We start from the raw sequence: 19,143 nt of genomic DNA, 5'->3' as shown, positions 1-19,143 counted from the left end.
GCCGCACAGCCCCCCCGCAGCAGATGCTGCCGCACAGCCCCCCCGCAGCAGATGCTGCCGCACAGCCCCCCCGCAGCAGATGCTGCCGCACAGCCCCCCCGCAGCAGATGCTGCCGCACAGCCCCCCCGCAGCAGATGCTGCCGCACAGCCCCCCCGCAGCAGATGCTGCCGCACAGCCCCCCCGCAGCAGATGCTGCCGCACAGCCCCCCCGCAGCAGATGCTGCCGCACAGCCCCCCCGCAGCAGATGCTGCCGCACAGCCCCCCCGCAGCAGATGCTGCCGCACAGCCCCCCCGCAGCAGATGCTGCCGCACAGCCCCCCCGCAGCAGATGCTGCCGCACAGCCCCCCCCGCAGCAGATGCTGCCGCACAGCCCCCCCCGCAGCAGATGCTGCCGCACAGCCCCCCCCGCAGCAGATGCTGCCGCACAGCCCCCCCCGCAGCAGATGCTGCCGCACAGCCCCCCCCGCAGCAGATGCTGCCGCACAGCCCCCCCCGCAGCAGATGCTGCCGCACAGCCCCCCCCGCAGCAGATGCTGCCGCACAGCCCCCCCCGCAGCAGATGCTGCCGCACAGCCCCCCCCGCAGCAGATGCTGCCGCACAGCCCCCCCCGCAGCAGATGCTGCCGCACAGCCCCCCCCGCAGCAGATGCTGCCGCACAGCCCCCCCCCGCAGCAGATGCTGCCGCACAGCCCCCCCCCGCAGCAGATGCTGCCGCACAGCCCCCCCCCGCAGCAGATGCTGCCGCACAGCCCCCCCCCGCAGCAGATGCTGCCGCACAGCCCCCCCCGCAGCAGATGCTGCCGCACAGCCCCCCCCCGCAGCAGATGCTGCCGCACAGCCCCCCCCCCGCAGCAGATGCTGCCGCACAGCCCCCCCCCGCAGCAGATGCTGCCGCACAGCCCCCCCCCGCAGCAGATGCTGCCGCACAGCCCCCCCCCGCAGCAGATGCTGCCGCACAGCCCCCCCCCCGCAGCAGATGCTGCCGCACAGCCCCCCCCCGCAGCAGATGCTGCCGCACAGCCCCCCCCGCAGCAGATGCTGCCGCACAGCCCCCCCCCGCGTCGACGCTGCCGCACAGCACCCCCTCGGCGACGCTGCCGCACAGCCCCCCTCACGACAGATGAGCAGCTCACTTAAATCCCCTAGCCATGCATGAGAGCACTCAATCCCAGCAGGCCAGTTCTCTTGTCCTTGTCTCCCCTGTTATGCCTGCCTCTGTTTGTTGAATTAAAGCACCTTTGGAAAGCGGTGAGTGCCGTGCAGTCTTTTTTTTTTTTCCCCTCAAGTTGTGTATATACTTAAGTCCTTGTTCCCACTGTGCAGATTGTGCATGTATTTTTTTTTTAAGAGAAAACTAGAATTGGATCCAGTAGAGAAGACACTTTAAGGCCATCCTTTTATATATTTCTTCTATCTATGTTCCGCTCCTGGTTTCGGCTTAGGCCTCATGCACACGCCTGTGGTCCATTTGTGGTCCGCAATTTCAAGGACCCGCAATACGGATTTGCATCCGTGTGTCATCCGCATTTGCAGAGCTTCTAAAACGGGCAAGGCAAAAAATGATGTCACAAGCTTGTCCCAACCCCCTGAGTAGGTCACATAATCACTCAGGAGCCATTAGCATCTGCTCCGCAAAACCGCAACTGCGGAGGTGTATCCGCAGTTTTCACGGCCCCATTCACTTTTATTGGCATGTCCGTAGCGAATATGCAGACCTCATGTCCTGAGTTTCTGTGGTACGGATTTGCGGTCCTGCACATAACAGTGAAAATCATGGTCGTGTGCATAGGGCCGTAGGAATTAATGGGTCTGCAATGGATCCGCAGGTTTGCAGGTGAATTACGGACGCAAAAACACGTTCATGTGCATGAGGCCTTAAACAAATACATATATTTTTATACCACGGATTTGGTTGCAGTGAATCCGTTGCAAAATCTGCAGGTTTTACATGCAGATTTTGTTGCCTGTTTGTTGCATCCTTTGCATTGTGTGAAATCCGCAGCAGTCTGAAACAAATCCACTACAAAACATACACATTTTATGGCGGATATACCTAGACAAAATCTGCAGCGTAAAAATATGCCACGAGTGAATCCACCCAAAGGGCTTCTCCACACACAACGGAATTGCTGCAGAAAATTTCTGTAGCAATTCCGTTGAAAAACGCAGACGTTCTACTGCGGCAAAAACGCACCATTTTCTGCATGGTTTTTATGGCAGAAAATAGAATTACATTACAGTAAATATTTTGGTGTGTTTTAATGGAAGGAGATGGTGACCTCTCCTCTGAAAAACGCAGCATTTCTGGCCACATTCCGCTGCAGGATTTGACATGCACCGCAGGTCAATTTCGGCTCGGAAATCTTACGCAGCATGTGAATGAGCTTTCTTAAATCTCATCCACTATGCTGCTACTGTATTGTGCTGCGTTTTTTTTAGAAATACCGGCTTTAAAAAACACGGCTATTCCTCTCTCATTCTTCTCTCTCTGTCTCTGTCTCTCTCTCTCTGCTGCAACTTTTTTTGTAAACTTATTAGGACCCTAATCAAGGTTGTGATGCTGGCACCCAAAACTAGTTTCAATAGTGCTGCTACTACTTTTTTTTGAATTATTGCTATAGATGGAGATATCTATCTTCTTCTCCGAAAATTCACCAATCATGCTTTTACATTTCTTTTCCTTCTGCTAACCTGATGCTCAGTAAATATCAAGGTACGTAAAGGTGTGTTTGCTTTTAGGTCAGAGCTGGATTAGAATTAACTGCATTAGCCAAATCTTATTAATGGCGGCTCCCAATAACTACGTCACCACATTGCATTCTACCTCTTCTTTCTACTTGAGCCTTGTTACTCTTGTATTTAGACAAGAGAGTAATGTGGTCCTGAAAGCGCATGCAAAGTAATGAAGAAAAGAATGGTATGTTTTAGTTTTTTTGCTCCGCTATATTAATGCTACTGCTTCTGTTTTGAAAGCCTTTTTTTAACTACAGTTTTTTTGTTGTTTTTTTTTTTTTACTTATGTATGCATACCTTGAGATACTCTACACATTTATTTAGACTTTTATGTGTATTTAATTATTCCTAGCAAATGTTTCTAACATAGACTTTTTGTTGTTTTGTTTTTTTTTTAATATTAATAGGATTGGAGGGAATCCTAGTGGATGGACCCCAACTTTCCACACTTATATTGCATTTTAAATTGACATGTAATGAAAAAAAATACTTTTAATGTATGTATAGTTACAATTTTTTTCTCAACAGGAATTCCTTAATATGTTGTTATTATTGAAATAACTCAATTCAGTACAGTGGCTTTATTATAAGAGTATAGCCAATTTTGGTGCGTGCTCAGGTAGCAAATACATGTGGATTGTTCTTATACTTCATAAATTCAACCGCATTTACAAATTGTTGTGGAAGTAGAAAGCCAGAATAAGCACAGAGCATATATTTTGCATCCGTCCCTAGAAACTATTTTAAAAGCACACGGTGGAAAGATTAAAGGGGTTGTCCAGTCCCTAAAAGTTCACACTACAAAATAAACACATAATAAAAATAACAGGTCCATAAACAGCAGCTTGTATATAGTTTCCAGGTAACCTCAAACAAAATGAAGATCTATTATAAAGATGCTAGATTGGTTAACCGTAAAGCCAAGTCGGGGCTTCACTTTCCTACATAGCAATTTATGTAGCTTAAAGGGGCTGTCCAATCCTCCGCATAGGCCATCAATAGCTGATGGGTCAGGATCTGACTCCCGGGACCCCCGCCGATCAGTTGTTTTGAAGTGGGTGTAGCGCTCGTACGAATGCTGCTTTCCCTACATTTCTCACTGTGAATCGTCGACACGTATGTAGCGGTGATTCACAGGTATTGCAGCCTTTTCTCCCATTGAAGAGCTACATAAATTGTTATGTAGGAAAGTGAAGCCCCGACTTAGCTTTATGGTTAACCAATCTAGCATCTTTATAATAGATCTTCATTTTGTTTGATGTTACCTGGAAACTGTATACAAGCTGCTGTTTATGGACCTGATATTCTTATTATGTTTTTATTTTGAGGTGTGATTGGGCTGCAGGACTAAATAGCTCCTTAATACCTAATGCAAGTATTAATAATGCATATTATTCTGACGGCTCCGATGTTTGTGTTGTTGTGCAGCAAACCACATAGACGCCTGTTCACAGTTCTAAGAGCTTACTTATTGTTGACTGTCTGCTTTTGCTTCTTTAATAGGAAAAACATGCACCATGCAAGCAGGTTTTAGTGCTTGGACTGGATGGATCAGGAAAGACTAGCGTCTTGAACTCTATTGCAGCCAATAAAGGAAAACTTATTCCAACACCTACAGAAGGCGTTAATGCAATGTGCATCAGCAATGGAAATTCTAAAATGGAGTTTTTGGAAAGTAGGTTTAAAGGTTTATTTATTGATTCTATAGCCAGAGCCAAATCTATACTCCGTTTGCCGCAGTAGCCTTCTATGTAAATACCTGACAAAGGTAGAGTGGCTACACTAAGGCCTCATGCACACGTCCGTGTTTGGTCCGTGATATATGAACCGTATGTCACCCGCATTTTCCGGACCGAACACTGTTCAGTGAGCCGGAGTTTCTAGCATCGTAGTTATGTATGATGCTTTGCCGCAGAAATACGGTCTTGTACTGAAAACATGATTACAGTGCGGGACAATATTTCTGTTAAGAGGCAGGGACTCCTAGCATCATACATAACTATGATGCTAGGTACTCCGGCTCCCTGAACTGTGTTCGGTCCGGGAAACGCAGCCGTATATATCACGGACGTGTGCACGAGGCCTAACTGGGAGGGATTTCATGTTACAGGAAATTAACCTTCTTGATCTCCAACAACCCCTAAATTCTTAATGGCATCTATGTCTTGTTTTTTTTTTGTTCTGTTGCTTGCATAGCGCCAACAAATTTTCACTGTTTACATCATTCCCAGTATGATGAAAACTCGGGCTAATATTGAATGGGCTTCCATAAGACCGTGTTTTTATTAACGTGCACTCCAAGTTAACCAGGGTTTTTCTGTTTTACCTACAGTTGGAGGGAGTGAGCAGCTGAGACCTTATTGGAAAATGTACCTTTCTAGGGCATTTGCTGTAATTTTTGTGGTGGACTCTGCTGATCATGGTCGTCTTCCACTTGCTAAAAGACATCTTCATCAATTGATCCAGCAAGACTCTGTCCTTCCTCTTATAGTACTTGCTAATAAACAGGTATTGATGCATGCTCTTCTAAATGTATTTGTAGAATGAAGCTATGAATGTAAAATGTACCCATTAATAGCCCTCTTAGAAAATTCCTTCAGGAGTTTTGAGGCAGATTTTGAACTGGCAGCATTGTTTTAACTCATTTTTTATTTTATTTTTTATGCCTTTTTCGCTGCGTTTTTTGCCTGCACCTGTTGAATCTAATGCAAGGACTGTGGGGGGAGAAAACACAGCTAGAAACACTCAGAAATGTGCGCCCTGGGTTTTTTCTGCCTCCAATTGATTTCAATGGGAGGTCTGAGGTGGAAACTGCTATAAGAACAAACCACTTTTTTTCCCCCACAAGCGGCTAAAATCTGCCTGGGGAAAAAAAAATGCCTCTGCCTCCCATTGAAATCAATGGGGGGCGATTTGGCCATATTTTGGTGCCGATTTCGACACTGTCACGTCAAAATAATCGCCAAAAATCTCTGTGTAAACTGACCCTAACTGTATTGTAGTATGGACTATATGAAGTGGAACAAGTTAAAGGGGTTTTCCCATCAGAGACGTTTATGACCGATCCACAGGATATGTCATAAATGTCAGATAGATGCAGGTCCCACCTCTGGGACTCGCACCTATCACTAGAACAGGGTCCCTTAACCCTGTTGTACCTTTCTCGATTCCCACTGCCTCCCGGCCACTTCCTGATAACATGGTGTATTTCCCATAGAACTGAATGGTCGTTACGTAAACAGCACAGCTCGTATGCTACGCTGCTTTCGTAACTGCCATTCACTACTATGGGAGTTGCGGAAACAGTGTAGCTCAGCGAGCTATGCTGTTTCCGTAATTCGTGGTCGGGAATCCCACGCTTCAGCCACAACACAGAGCATTAGAACGGGGTTTAGGGGGTCCCGTTCTAGAGATAGGTGCAGATCACAGAGGTGGGACCTGCATTTATCTGACATTTATGACATATCCTGTGGATGGGAAAACCCCTTTTAATAGTCAGTACAATAAAAAGTATTAGGGAAAAACAAATCTGGCCATAAACATTGTATTTTAGTGTATCCCGCTGACATTCCAATACCAGACAGTCCCTTGACATCTGCTGTCAAGGAAAACATGGACTAAACAGCAGGTTGGATTTTATCTCTCCTATGTTGATATTTTCCCTGGAAATGAGGGGAGCCAGAAATATCTGGCAGACGCTCCTGTCCTCCCATTCGCAAAATAATCTCATGTTCGTTGGAGTTGAACGTGCTATCAGTGTGTGAAGAGTGGGAGAAGAGGGTTGCATTGACAATCCAACACAATGGGCAGCACTTTGAACACATTTTATAAGTGGTCAGAAACTTGTAAATAACTCATGAAAGAATGAAGTAACGTTAAAACCAAGCACACCATTGTTTTTCTTGTGAAATTCTCGATAAGTTTGATGTGTCACATGACCCTCTCCCCGTTGAAAAAACTAAAGTTGGATACAAAATGGCCGACTTAAAAATGGCCGCCATGGTCAACACCCAGCTTGAAAAGTTTCCCCCCTCCCATATACTAATGTGCCACAAACAGGAAGTTAATATCACCAACCATTCCCATTTTATTTAGGTGTATCCATATAAATGGCCCACCCTGTATATTCAATGCCCTAAACATATTGCTATTTTATTGGCCAACATTCTTTTCACTTTCCTATTGCAAGACACTTTTTTTCTTAATGCTTTTTGTATAATTCCCGAATTTCTTCACTGAGACATTATGTAGTTAAAGGTTTCATCATGTATTACTATATTCAATCTTCAGTGTTGGATGTTGAATTTCAGCAGTTATCATATCCAATCAACTTTTCTGTTCTCCTTGTAGGACCTACAAAATGCACACCACATCCCTGAGATTCATGCTGCCCTTGCACTATCGGAGATTTGTGAAAATCGGAAGCTATTTATAATTGGAACGTATGTCGCTAAGGATGGCTCTGAGATTTCTTCTGGGATCCAAGACACAAAAGAATTTCTTTCACAGCTGCTTTTAGAAAACTCTGCTGAAATAAAATAATAATTTTTGTCCTAACCATCAATATTACCAATTTATCAAAAAGTGTGCCGGTTTTAAGAGATGTCCTGTTTGGGTAACTTCTTTTCAATTTCAAGGTCACTGGTGAAGATGATAACCAGAATTCCCACTGATGCTGGCTTAACCGTAATGTAAATGCTTATTATCCCTTTATCAGAGCTGGAGGGAAAAGGAAACATTACATCTTGATCGACATCCATCGATTCTTTTGGTGGATGCCAATGATCCTCCAGAACTCAGAGTAGCACTGCTCTAAATTCTGGATGGGTGGACTGACCATTAGGGCAAGGGCCATGACCAAAAGGTGCCCCTGAATCTGATGCTTTAAAATGTTGGTGCAAAGTATGAAAAGACCAGATACATGAGATAAAAGCTGCTCAATGGTATTATGCTAACCCGGCTCATGTTTTTTAACTATGGTGGTTGGTTAGGGGCCATGACAATTCTTGCACAGCGGCTCAGACCGCTCGTAGTTAGTTCATGGTTCTTACTAATGCAAGTGGACCAAATTTTTCTTATTCGAACATTTTGACAAGTGGTCTTGACCAAACGCCCCTTTTAAATAATGGATCGAGTCACAATGCAAAAACTATTTTAATTGATAAAATACATTTTTTGGTTCTTTGTATTTGTGAAAGTGCACCCTAGAAAACAGTAAATCATAGAACGTTGATTGAATATTCTCAGAGAGCGCCTTAGTGATGTCACTGCTTTCCAAAGAGTTGATAGGCTGCAAACAAGTTGCCGGAGTCTGATTCTATAAATATTAGCTTGAGTGTTGTTGTAAGAGGTCTTAAAAACAGTATTTTTATTGCACTGCAGAATAAAATTTGGCCTTAATATTATTGTATTTCTAAAAGAGAAGTCTAAGGTAAGCAATATGTTGTAACGTACATTGTAGGAATTCTGTTTTTGTGGTGACAATGTGAGGAATGGCGCAGCACAGAAAATAGTGTAGAGACCAAAACTATACTTCCTGTAGCCCTCTTAGCATATAAAACCATCATAATAGCAATTTATTTTACTTCCCTATGTAAAAAAAAATCATAAAGCAGCTACGGTCTGTGGGAAGGGACCAAGGGTCAAAGAAATGGTACCATGCACTGATGTTTTAAAACATTGAACTAAGAAGTATATAAGGTCACTTAGGACATTCGGTAACTGTAATTGGTCTCTACATGTTGTGTTCCTCTAAAGCCTGGTGATGTGGACACTTGGATCTAAGGTACATGGCCATATTACAGCTCTCTACAACCACTGAGTTGTATGAAGGCGTAATAGGGCACCCATATAATTACTTGGGGCCCTACTGAAATTCCATATACCTCTGTTTTAATATAAAGGCATACAGAGGTTTTTTCTGTCGAATTCTGTATAGAAAAAAAATATGATATGCTCCCTTGAATGCTGGGAGCCATTTTCCTGTATCAGAATTGCTTTTAGGGGAAAATAACACCATAATATGAATATCACGCATCGAAACGCGCAAGGAGGCGCGCGGAGTGCTACTAGAAAAGCCAGACAGCATTTGACTAGGAAGATTAGCCTGTAAGTTTCTAGAGTTCAGTACCAACTAGCAGTGAAATCGGGCTACAGAACGTTGTTTTTATAATTCAGGGTCCGATATGAGAGAGAACCTCACCAAAGAGACATAAATGCACTGAAATTAATGAAGATGCACTTTTTAGTTAGCTGAAACAAAATGGCTATTCCTCTTTTAAATGATTTTTCTGGTCTCGTGTGTTTCCTGATTTTCAATATTCTCTTTGCTGAATAAAAGAACATTTGCTAGAAGATGTTAGAGTACATACGTGATGCATGATTACATTGAGACACACTCGTATTGCTTTGAAACCGCAAAATTGTACGAAAAGCAATGTGTGAACACTCCTTGATTGGGGGTGTTGTATTGTAATGTATGTTACATGGTTCCTTTCCAAGATCTTAAGTTGTATGCGCTCCCAAGTTTTATTCACTCAACTCTTATAATAGTTATAGGCTCTTCACAACAAGGAGAACGCTGTGTTTATTACGTGACTCAAATTATTTAAAATGTTTCTTACATTTTCTCAGAATTTTTCTGTGGCGGCTGTGTCACCACAAACTCATGCTGTTGCATCATATAGGCTCTGTTTACATCTGCGCCAGGATTACGTCGCAAGTACCGTGGTTTTTGCTAAACAAAATGGCACAGCATGCCGTGCTATTTTTTTCGGCAAATGACGGACACCTTGACGGAATCTGATGAAACCCATTAGGAGTCAATGTGGTCCGACAGGCACCATTGGTATCTATCGTGGGCGGAACCGTCACAGCTTAATGGTTATGCAGACCTTTGAATAAAAAAAATCTTTTTTTAAATTAAATAAATGTTTTTAAGCAATTTTCTAATTGACTTTTATAAAAAATATTTTTCCTCTTTACGATACAGCTTCTATGTACTCTGTATACATAAAAGCTGTATCGTTCTCTCTCAGGCAATTCAGCACCGGATCCAGCTAATATCGATCACATCTAAGTTGTGAACTTAGATGTAATGCATATTAGCTGGATCCTGTGTGTCAGAGACATGCAGGACCCGCTCTCAGCCAAGTTGTCCGGAATCGGCTGAGACAATGATACAGCTTTTATGTACACAGGATACATAGAAGCTGTATCATAAAAAGTAAAAATTATTTTTAATGTCAATTCGAAAAATTGTAAAACCACCAAGCACTCAATCATTCAAAGGTGTATGCAGCCTTTAAATTCATTTCTGCACTCAGGACAGAACAGAAAAATAGAATTCACAACAAGATGAAAACTGTCGTGCCTAAATATAATTTTATTCAAATATTTTTTCTTACAGAAGGAGCAAGTCCAATTTACCACAGACTGAGAAAACAAATTCTTCACGGCCCCATGATGTTGGCTGTAGATTTTCATAAATCGTTATATTTAAAGTCAGAATCCTGTGACCCATAGGCGATGTATAGACCACTGAGGACAACACTCAATAGTCTGTCCACCGCCAGCTGTGGGAAACTGAAATTCAGCAGGGATAATTTTTCTATTGAAGTAGCAATCACTGAGTGCAGTTCTCCAAGGGCCGGTTCACATCAGCGTTGGCTTTCTGTTCAGGGGTTCCATTGGAGGTTTCTGTCGGGTGAACCCCTCGGAAAGGCAAACGGAAACCTTAGCTTCCGTTTGCATCACCATTGATATCAATGGTGACGGAAACATTGCTAATGGTTTCAGTTTGTCACCATTCCATCAGGTTTCCGTTTTTTTGACCGAATCAATAGTGCAGTCGACTGCGTTATTGATTCTGTCATTAAAGTGGAACCTTTGACGGAACCCCGGAACAGAAAGCCAACACTGATGTGAACAGGCCCTAAGAATATAACGTTTTTGCAAAACTGGATTTTGCCTCTTTTTTTTACACTGCCGATTAAGCTGCAACGTTTGAATGCGGCCTCGTTTATTAACCTGTGTACCTGCAAGTTGGAGGTAAATTCCAATTTCTTAGACTGGAAACATGAATTAATAATAATGCTTATATTGCAGGTGATCTTTATTGTTTATTAATAAGGGATATATGAAATATTGTGCACTGGACAGAGCTTTCTATATTTTAGAGCTTTCTATATTTGCGTGACTTGCATTCCCTCATTGCTTGTTGTTGTAGAATTGGCAGTTCCTAAGTAGTCAAGTGGTGGTATTTAAAAAGTCATTATATGCATTTTAGTTTTTTGGCTTAAAGGATGTTTCACTTTAACCCCTTAGTGACCACCAATACGCCTTTTTACGTGATTCACTAATGGGCTTTAGGCTAGGCTGACGCCTTTTCACGTCAGCCTAGTCTAAGTCCTGCACGGGTCTCCCGTGCAGGCTGGAGCCGGGGCTCTGCTGTCTGATGACAGCTGAGCTCCTGCTCCAACGCCCGCGATCAAAGTTTACTTCGATCGCGGCCGTTTAACCCGTTAAATGCCGCCGTCAATAGCGACCGCGGCATTTAACTTTGTTTACAGAGGGAGTGAGCTCCCTCTGTCACCCATCGGCGGCCCGCGAATGAAATCGCGGGTCTCCAATGGGGTGTCATGGCAGCCGGGGGCTTGATAAAAGCCCCCAGGTCTGCCCTGGACATATTCCTGTTAGGACGCGCCGGAGGCACGTCCTAACAGATTGCCTGTCAGATTTACACTGACAGGCAATAATGCTCTGGTATACGAAGTATACCAGAGCATTATAGCAGCGATCGGAATATCGCACAGTAAAGTCCCCTAGTGGGACTAATAAAATCAGTCATCAAAGTGAAATAAAGATTATTAATAAAAAGTACAGTAAAAAAATAAATCCATTTTTTTCCATAAGAAGTGGTTTTATTTAGTAAAAGTGTAAAAAAAAAAGTACACATATGTGGTATCGCCGCGACCGTAATGACTCCATTAATAAAGTTAATAGGTAATTTAAACCGCAAAGTGAACACCGTAAAAAAAAAACGCAAAAAAACATGGCGAAATTGCAATTTTTTTCCATTGCCCCCCAAAAAAGTCATAATAAAAATGAATCAATAAGTCCCATGCACCCCAAAACAGTACCAATCAAAACTACGTCTTGTCCCGCAGAAAACAAGCCCAAAAAATCACTACATTGATGGAAAAATAAAAAAATTACGGCTCTTGGAAAGCCACGATGCAAAAACAAATAATTTTAGTTCAAAAGTGTTTTTATTGTGCAAAAGTCGTAAAACATAAAAAAACCTCTACATATGTGGTATCGCCGTAATCGTACCGACCCATAGAATAAAGGTAACATGTTATTTACGTCGCATAGTGAACGGCGTCAATTTAAAAACGCATAGAACAATGGCGGAATTTCAGGTTTTTTTTATAATCCCCCCCAAAAAGGTTAATAAAAGTTAATATAAAAATTATATGTACCCAAAAATGGTGCCATTAAAAAGCACAACTAGTCCCGCAAAAAACAAGTCCTCATACAGCTATGTAGACGAAAAAATAAAAAAGCTATAGCTCTTTGAATGCGACTATAGAAAAACGAATAAAATAGCTTGGTCATTAGGGCCTAAAATGGGCTGGTCACTAAGGGGTTAAAAACAGAATTACCATATTAGGCCAGGATCTCACACACCGTTTTGGCACAGTTTTTTTTGACCAAACAGAAATGGACATGTAAGAAAGGAGATGCATCAGTCTTTAATACCTTTTTTACCTTTTTAGATCCACTTCTGGCTTTGGCTCAAAAAACTTCACCAAAACTGTGTGTGATTCTGGCCTAACTGTTACATTAGTTTATCCTGTTTTGGGTCCAAATGACTTTTTAAAGAAGATATTCACCCAAAATAAAAATGTGATAATTTAATATTTTAGTTAATTAAAAGTTAGCGCAGCAGCCACAGTTTAGTTATTATATTTTTTTCCTTACAGAGATATTGGCAATTATTTATTTCGTTGTGGCGGGATTCTGTAAAAGTGACAACCGGAAGTGCCGCCATATTTGTTATTTTTTAATTCTCTTTTTAGAAACTGCTGATCAGTTGTCAATTTGTCAGTATGTTCTATTAATAACAAAAGGACAATTTACCGTCAGTACAGTATGAATTTTAGCTTTTGTTTTTGGTTTTTTTTCAAGGGAAAATGTATATGCTCTATTTACATCTTTTTTTATTTTCTTTCCATATTTTAGGGTATACTTTGGGAAATGCTCCTGACATATACACCAAACATATGGCCCGATGTGTGCCACTTTATACTATACAATTGCATAAGTTTTCCATTGACTTGCATTGTAAAAAAAAACATGCAGTATATTGCACGGTATAAGATTCTTCAATCCCCTTGTATTGAAAGCAAAGTCGACTATGCATTCCAATACAAAAAAAAACCGAAGCCAACATATACCGCCCAAACTTGTGCCAAATGTGCACTCTTATGGAATACATCAGACCCATTACAGTCTATGTACGCATTTGGCGGAGCCTTTCTGAATATATACCTCAAAAATTGGTTAAAAACGATGTGTGAACATAGCCTAAGGCCCCATGCACAGAAACGTGCTTTTGCGGCCGCAATTCCCCTGAAAATTGGGGAGAATTGCGGCCCCATTCATTCCTATGGGGCCATGCAAACGACCGTGGTTTTCACGGTCCGTGCTTGGACTAGGAGCCCGGACCGCAGAAAGAACGGGCAAGTCTTATTACGCCGTGTTCTGCGGTCCAGGCTCATAGCAAATATTGGCCGCACCCATGTGCACAGTCCGTGATTTGCGGGCGGCTTTCGGGTGACATTCCGCCCCCGGCCGACCCGAAAATCGCCTTCCTTAGTATTATCAGGTAATAATTGTACAGACGAGCAAACAAGGCAATGGAAAAGCTTCTTACATGACAAAACCCATAAAACTGTTCAATGTGGTACCAAAATACTGCTGTAGAAGGCTGTGTGGCTGTTTTTAATCTTTAATAGCTCTATCTTTTGAAATAAAAATATTTTTAAGAAATATCATTTCTGTCACTTTATTCTTTTTATATAGTACAAGATATTTTTACTATACACAACTCTTTGTCAGTATGCCCTACGTAAAGAGCATCTGTCAGCTAATAGCAGTGTTTGTATATTTTTGTGCAAACCATTCCAGAATGTTATATTAACATTTTAGGGTAATTTAGAATACATGACCTGTTCTTCTACATGTTGATGGTTGACTGGCCTGTCATGTGACCTCCCATTCATTGCTGAGTAACAAGCGTTACGATTGGTCAAAATCCTCACTAAAGTCGTTTTAATTGCCATACGACAGATCCTGCATTGTGGACACCACAACACAGATGTGAACAGAGCCAAAAGCGGTTAAACCTAAGCCAAAATAACGTTCTTTTGGCATACGGATGGCCTACTGTAGTAATATTACAGCATACTTTCTTTTGTTATACAAATGATACATGTCAAAATGTATGGCCAACCCCACGGCCTCGGTTGCTCCTGCAGCTCCTTACCGCAACCAAATGTCTGCAAACTTTATTTTAGTTTGGAGAACAACTGATATCCCTACATCACAGGACTTGTATTACCGCATTTTTAAAGTTAGATCAATTAAATTACTTACTGCAAAGCAGCATAAGACACAAGATCTATATGACCCTGTATTGTCCATTTGGTACATCTGACATCTCACTACTGCTGAAGATGACGAAGTCTAAGACAAATAACCAACTAATGGCCCCTTAGGGCCTCATGCACACTTCCATCACCGTTTTCACGGATCCGTGTGTCTGTAATTGGATCAGTGTGGTTTCCGTGTGTACTCCGTGTACACTTCCGTGTTTCCGAGTGCTGCGCGTGGTACTCACTGTCCAGCTGTAGTCACTATCCAGGGTGCTGAAAGAGTTACTATCAGTGCTGGATAGAGAGAAGGGGCTGCACTGATCGGCAGTAACTATTTAAGCACCCTGGACAGTGACTACCGCTGGACAGTGAGTACCATGCGCGGCGGCGCTCACAATAAAGATTTCTAATGTTTCCTTCAAAAACCCCAACTCAGAAAAAAATACGTTTATACTTACCCAGAACTCCCTGCTTCTTCCTCCAGTCCGGCCTCCTGAGATGACGTTTCATCCGATGTGACCGCTGCAGCCAATCACAGGCTGCAGCGGTCACATGGACTGCCGCGTCATCCAGGGAGGTCGGACTGGATGTCAAAAGAGGGACGCGTCGCCAAGACAATGGCTGGGGTACGTATGAACTTAATTTTCTTTCTATCGCTCTCTATCCAGCACTGATCAGCAGCCTCTTCTCTCTATCAGTGCTGGATAGAGAGAAGGGGCTGCCGATTAGGGCAGTGCAATATCTCTCTCTATGTGTACTTCTGCCCGCCCAGCCGTTACTAGGCAATGGCTCCGTCACACACGGACGGCACACGGATGTCTTCCATGTGCCTTCAGTTTTTTTGACGGACCCATTGACCCATCTCGGACCAAAGTAGGACATGCTCTACTTTTGTTGGAAGGGAACAAAAAAACTGAAGTGTGCATGGCCCCATTGAAATGAATGGGTCAGGGTGCTAGCTGTCAAAAAAAACGGCTAGCACCCTGAAGGAAAAAACGGACGTGGGCATGGGGCCTTAAATTATGCCTTGCCATGTGATGTTTTTCCTTTTCTATATGGTTTACACCAGGTTCCAGATATTCCCCTATCTATTTTCTCGGCCAGTCCCTGTCTGATCACACAACTTCGTCGTTGTTCTTAAATTTTTATTTTTGGTTATATTGCAAGTGCATGGCCCAAATATTTTTTTTATTTTTTTTTAAGTGACAAACCACATAACTGAAATTTTTCAAAATGCATTTTTTCACACTGGCCACTAGAGCAGTCACAAAAACCTGATATTTCCTGTTCGCTGTAGCTCACTTGTCAGCTTTGTCGTATATACAGGCACAGTATGAGGAGAGCACACAAGAAAATGGCGACCGCACACTGCGAGCACTAATGCCACCTCAGCCACTAAATATAAAATAAATATGCATTACTGCTGAATCTACTTACAAATAGTGGGGTTCTTAGCCAGCAGTTCTGGGTTTATGTGCTGTGTAGCTTCCCACCTCATAGAGGTTGCCATGTCTTGGCAGGTTTGCTCACAAAATTTGATCAAAATGTGCGCTAAGGTACTGTGCGCTGATAGTGAGGTCTCCAGCACTGCCTGCATGGAGAGATACCTTCTCCAGAGCGCCCAGAAGTCATTTTTAGCTTCCGAGGAAGCGGAGCTGGCCGCTGAGGAGGGAGGTAAAATTCCTGCCACTCCCCCCCCGGCTGACTTTGTGCCATCTCCCACAACTGTTGATTATGTGGCCCTGGCACAGGAGGTAGCTAGACAGATAGCTCCGAACCACCAGAAGGCGTTGGAAACCACAGTTCAAAATTACCTTAACCGCATGCATGCGGATCTGGTGCAAATAACCAGAATGGATGAACTAGAACAGCGTATAACGCTGGCAATCTACACTTAAAACCGTTCTGACTACTACGACTCAGCTGGGGGACAAGGTAGACGACCTGGAATACCAATCCAGGAGGAGTAACTTGAGAATTGAGTCTGAAAGAATCGGTTGCTCTTTCTGATTTACAGTGCCTGTAGAAGAAGAACTTGCTGGAAGCCCTGGGTTTGCATCACCCATGTAGGGTGGAAAGAGCACACGCCGAGTGGGCCCGAATCCGAGACACCATCAGCCTTCTGATGCCAACCGACCACCCTGCCCTAGACAAGTCATGCTGAAGTTGCTTGATTATAATGACAAGGTGGCCCTCATGAAAGCCTAGCGCCGTCGATCCCGACCTCTGGAGATTAGGGGCATGAAGGTTTTACTTTTCGAGGACTACTCAGTGGTGGTCGCCAAATGCCGCCGTTCCTTTAGCAATATATGTACCGCTTTGTTCCAAGCTAAAAAACGCTTTCCCCCTACAATACCCTGCTATCTTACGGGTGTTTCAAGTGGATGGGCAAGCCAAGGTCTACACTTCAGCGACTGAAGCCGAGGAAGCACTTTTTGAAGCATGCATTAGACACCCTCAACAACCCGCAAGACGAAGTTTGACACGGTCGACGTTCCAGTCCAAGTACCTCCAACGTGGCCGGTCAGATGCTGGCCAGACTTGGTCGGAGGCTTTATTTTCATCACCTGGAAATGCTCCCAGAGAATGGTCTCTATGAAGAGCGGACTCCCCTAAACCACAGAGACAGCCGAGAAACCGCACCCGCTCTCCATCTCCAGACTGAAGGTTCTATAGCAGGGGTCTCAAGCACGCGGGCCGCATGCGGTCACTGGGGCTGCTATCTGCGGCCCGCGGGACACAGAGTCGCTAGTATCGGCTCGGCTCGGAGACTCTGGAATTCCCTGACATCGCTGTCCACATATGAACAGCGATGTCAGGGTCTTCCCCAGAGCGGAGTCCCAAGCAGAGCGCTAGTACAGGCTCTGCTCCGGGACTCTGTGGAATTCCCTGACATAGCTGTCCACATATGAACAGCGATGTCAGGGTCTTCCCCAGAGCGGAGTCCCGAGCAGAGCGCTAGTATCGGCTCTGCTCCGGGACTCTGTGGAATTCCCTGACATCGCTGTCCATATATGGACAGTGTGTCAGGGTCTTCCCCGGAGCGAAGTCCCGGGCAGAGCGCTAGTACAGGCTCTGCTCCGTGACTCTGTGGAATTCCCTGACATCGGTGTCCATGTTTGGACACGCCATGTCTGGGGCTTCCCCAGAGCCGGAGTCCAGTGCAGAGCTCTAGTACAGGCTCTGCTCCAGGACTCTGTGGAAATCCCTGACATCGCTGTCCATATATGGACAGTGCAGGGTCTTCCCAGAGCGGAGTCCCGGTGATGTCAGGACCACAGCTGGAGTACCAGGAAGAGCCTACTAGTGCTCTGCCCGGGACTCCAGCTCTGGGGTTGCCCCTGACATCTCTGTCCATATATGGACAATGATGTCAGGAGCAGAGCTGGAATCCCAGGAAGAGTGCTAGAAGCGGCTCTGCTCCGGGACTCCAGCTCCGGGCAAGCCCCTGACGGCACTGTGGCAGCATCTGCGAAGGGCACTGTGGCAGCATCTGCGGAGGGCACTGTGGCAGCATCTGCGGAGGGCACTGTGGCAGCATCTACGGAGGGCACTGTGGCAGCATCTACGGAGGGCACTGTGGCAGCATCTACGGCGGGCACTGTGGCAGCATCTACAGAGGGCACTGTGGCAATATCTAGGGGTGTGTTGCATTATCTACAGAGGGCACTGTGGCATTATCTACAGAGGGCACTGTGGCATTATCTAGGGGTGTGTTGCATTATCTACAAAGGGCACTGTGGCATTATCTACAGAGGGCACTGCGGCAGCATCCACAGAGGGCACTGCGGCAGCATCCACAGAGGGCACGGTGGCAGCATCTACAGAGGGCACTGTGGCAGCATCTACAGAGGGCACTGTGGCAGCATCTACAGAGGGCACTGTGGCACTATCTAAAAAGGGGCTGCCCAATCTTGACATGTGTGTCTGCCAAACGCTGCCAACTGAGCCGCCGGACTGCATTTAGCGACACTTAAACTGGAAAACTGGATTATTATAGTAATGTAGTATTAATTTGATAGTAATGTAGTAGTATTATTATTATTATTATTATTATTATTATTATAGTAATATAGTGTTATAGTAGTTAAAATAAGTAATTTATTAACAATAATTTTGTATTGTATCAAATTTTAAAGTAATGCGGCCCGTCAACTTCATATCTTTTCTATATGCGGCTCACTTACGAGTTTGAGACCCCTGATCCATAGGGACATTTGGTCCTGTGAGGTGACCTCTGTGGACGCTGAAGGCCAGTTAAACAGTTAAATGGTAATTCCTCTGACTTTAACCACATGGCAGAATTTTATATAGTTTAATCTTCGAATGTTAATGTGTGATTGACATGTAAATTGTGGCAGGGGATCGGAGACTTCATGTTCTACTCTTTATTCTTTACTCTATTGTCCTATCATTAGTATATTGTCTGGAGTGCCACTGGCTCATTGTATTTCTGTTCTATAGGTCGGGGAGGGTGGGGGAGGGAGAGGTATTTTCTGTTCGCCAGAAAAAAGCGAAGTCCAATACGCCAATAGGGAGCTGTGTTATGCATACACTCGTCAAGGACGTTTTTTCTCAGTCAGTTGCTTTTGCACATTTTTTTACTTTCTATGCCTTATTCAGGTTCTGTTCTCAATGTTCACACATGGCTTTTCTGTGAGGGTATGTTCACACGGAGTGATTTCAGACATAAACCTCCCGAAAAATGGCTGATAAAGCGGAAGCAAAAAGCCTCAAAACATCTG

At 44.1% G+C, this 19,143-nt stretch overlaps 1 protein-coding gene across 1 annotated transcript in view; it reads left to right on the top strand.

Annotated features, from left to right (window-relative positions):
- The window catches only part of LOC142649424 (uncharacterized), a 31,158-nt gene extending 17,360 nt beyond the window's left edge, over window positions 1–13,798 (top strand). Inside the window, exons 2-4 of the mRNA XM_075825524.1 lie at window positions 4,242–4,413; window positions 5,071–5,246; window positions 7,089–13,798. Of these exons, the coding sequence (XP_075681639.1) occupies window positions 4,242–4,413; window positions 5,071–5,246; window positions 7,089–7,280 (540 nt within the window). The 3' untranslated portion in view covers window positions 7,281–13,798. The remainder of the gene's footprint in view (window positions 1–4,241; window positions 4,414–5,070; window positions 5,247–7,088) is intronic.
- The last annotated feature ends 5,345 nt before the right edge of the window (window positions 13,799–19,143 follow it).

Source organism: Rhinoderma darwinii, chromosome 1, assembly GCF_050947455.1.
Source record: "Rhinoderma darwinii isolate aRhiDar2 chromosome 1, aRhiDar2.hap1, whole genome shotgun sequence".
In the NCBI taxonomy this organism is placed as follows: Eukaryota; Metazoa; Chordata; class Amphibia; order Anura; family Rhinodermatidae; genus Rhinoderma; species Rhinoderma darwinii.
This window is presented reverse-complemented; position numbering and strand designations above follow the sequence as displayed.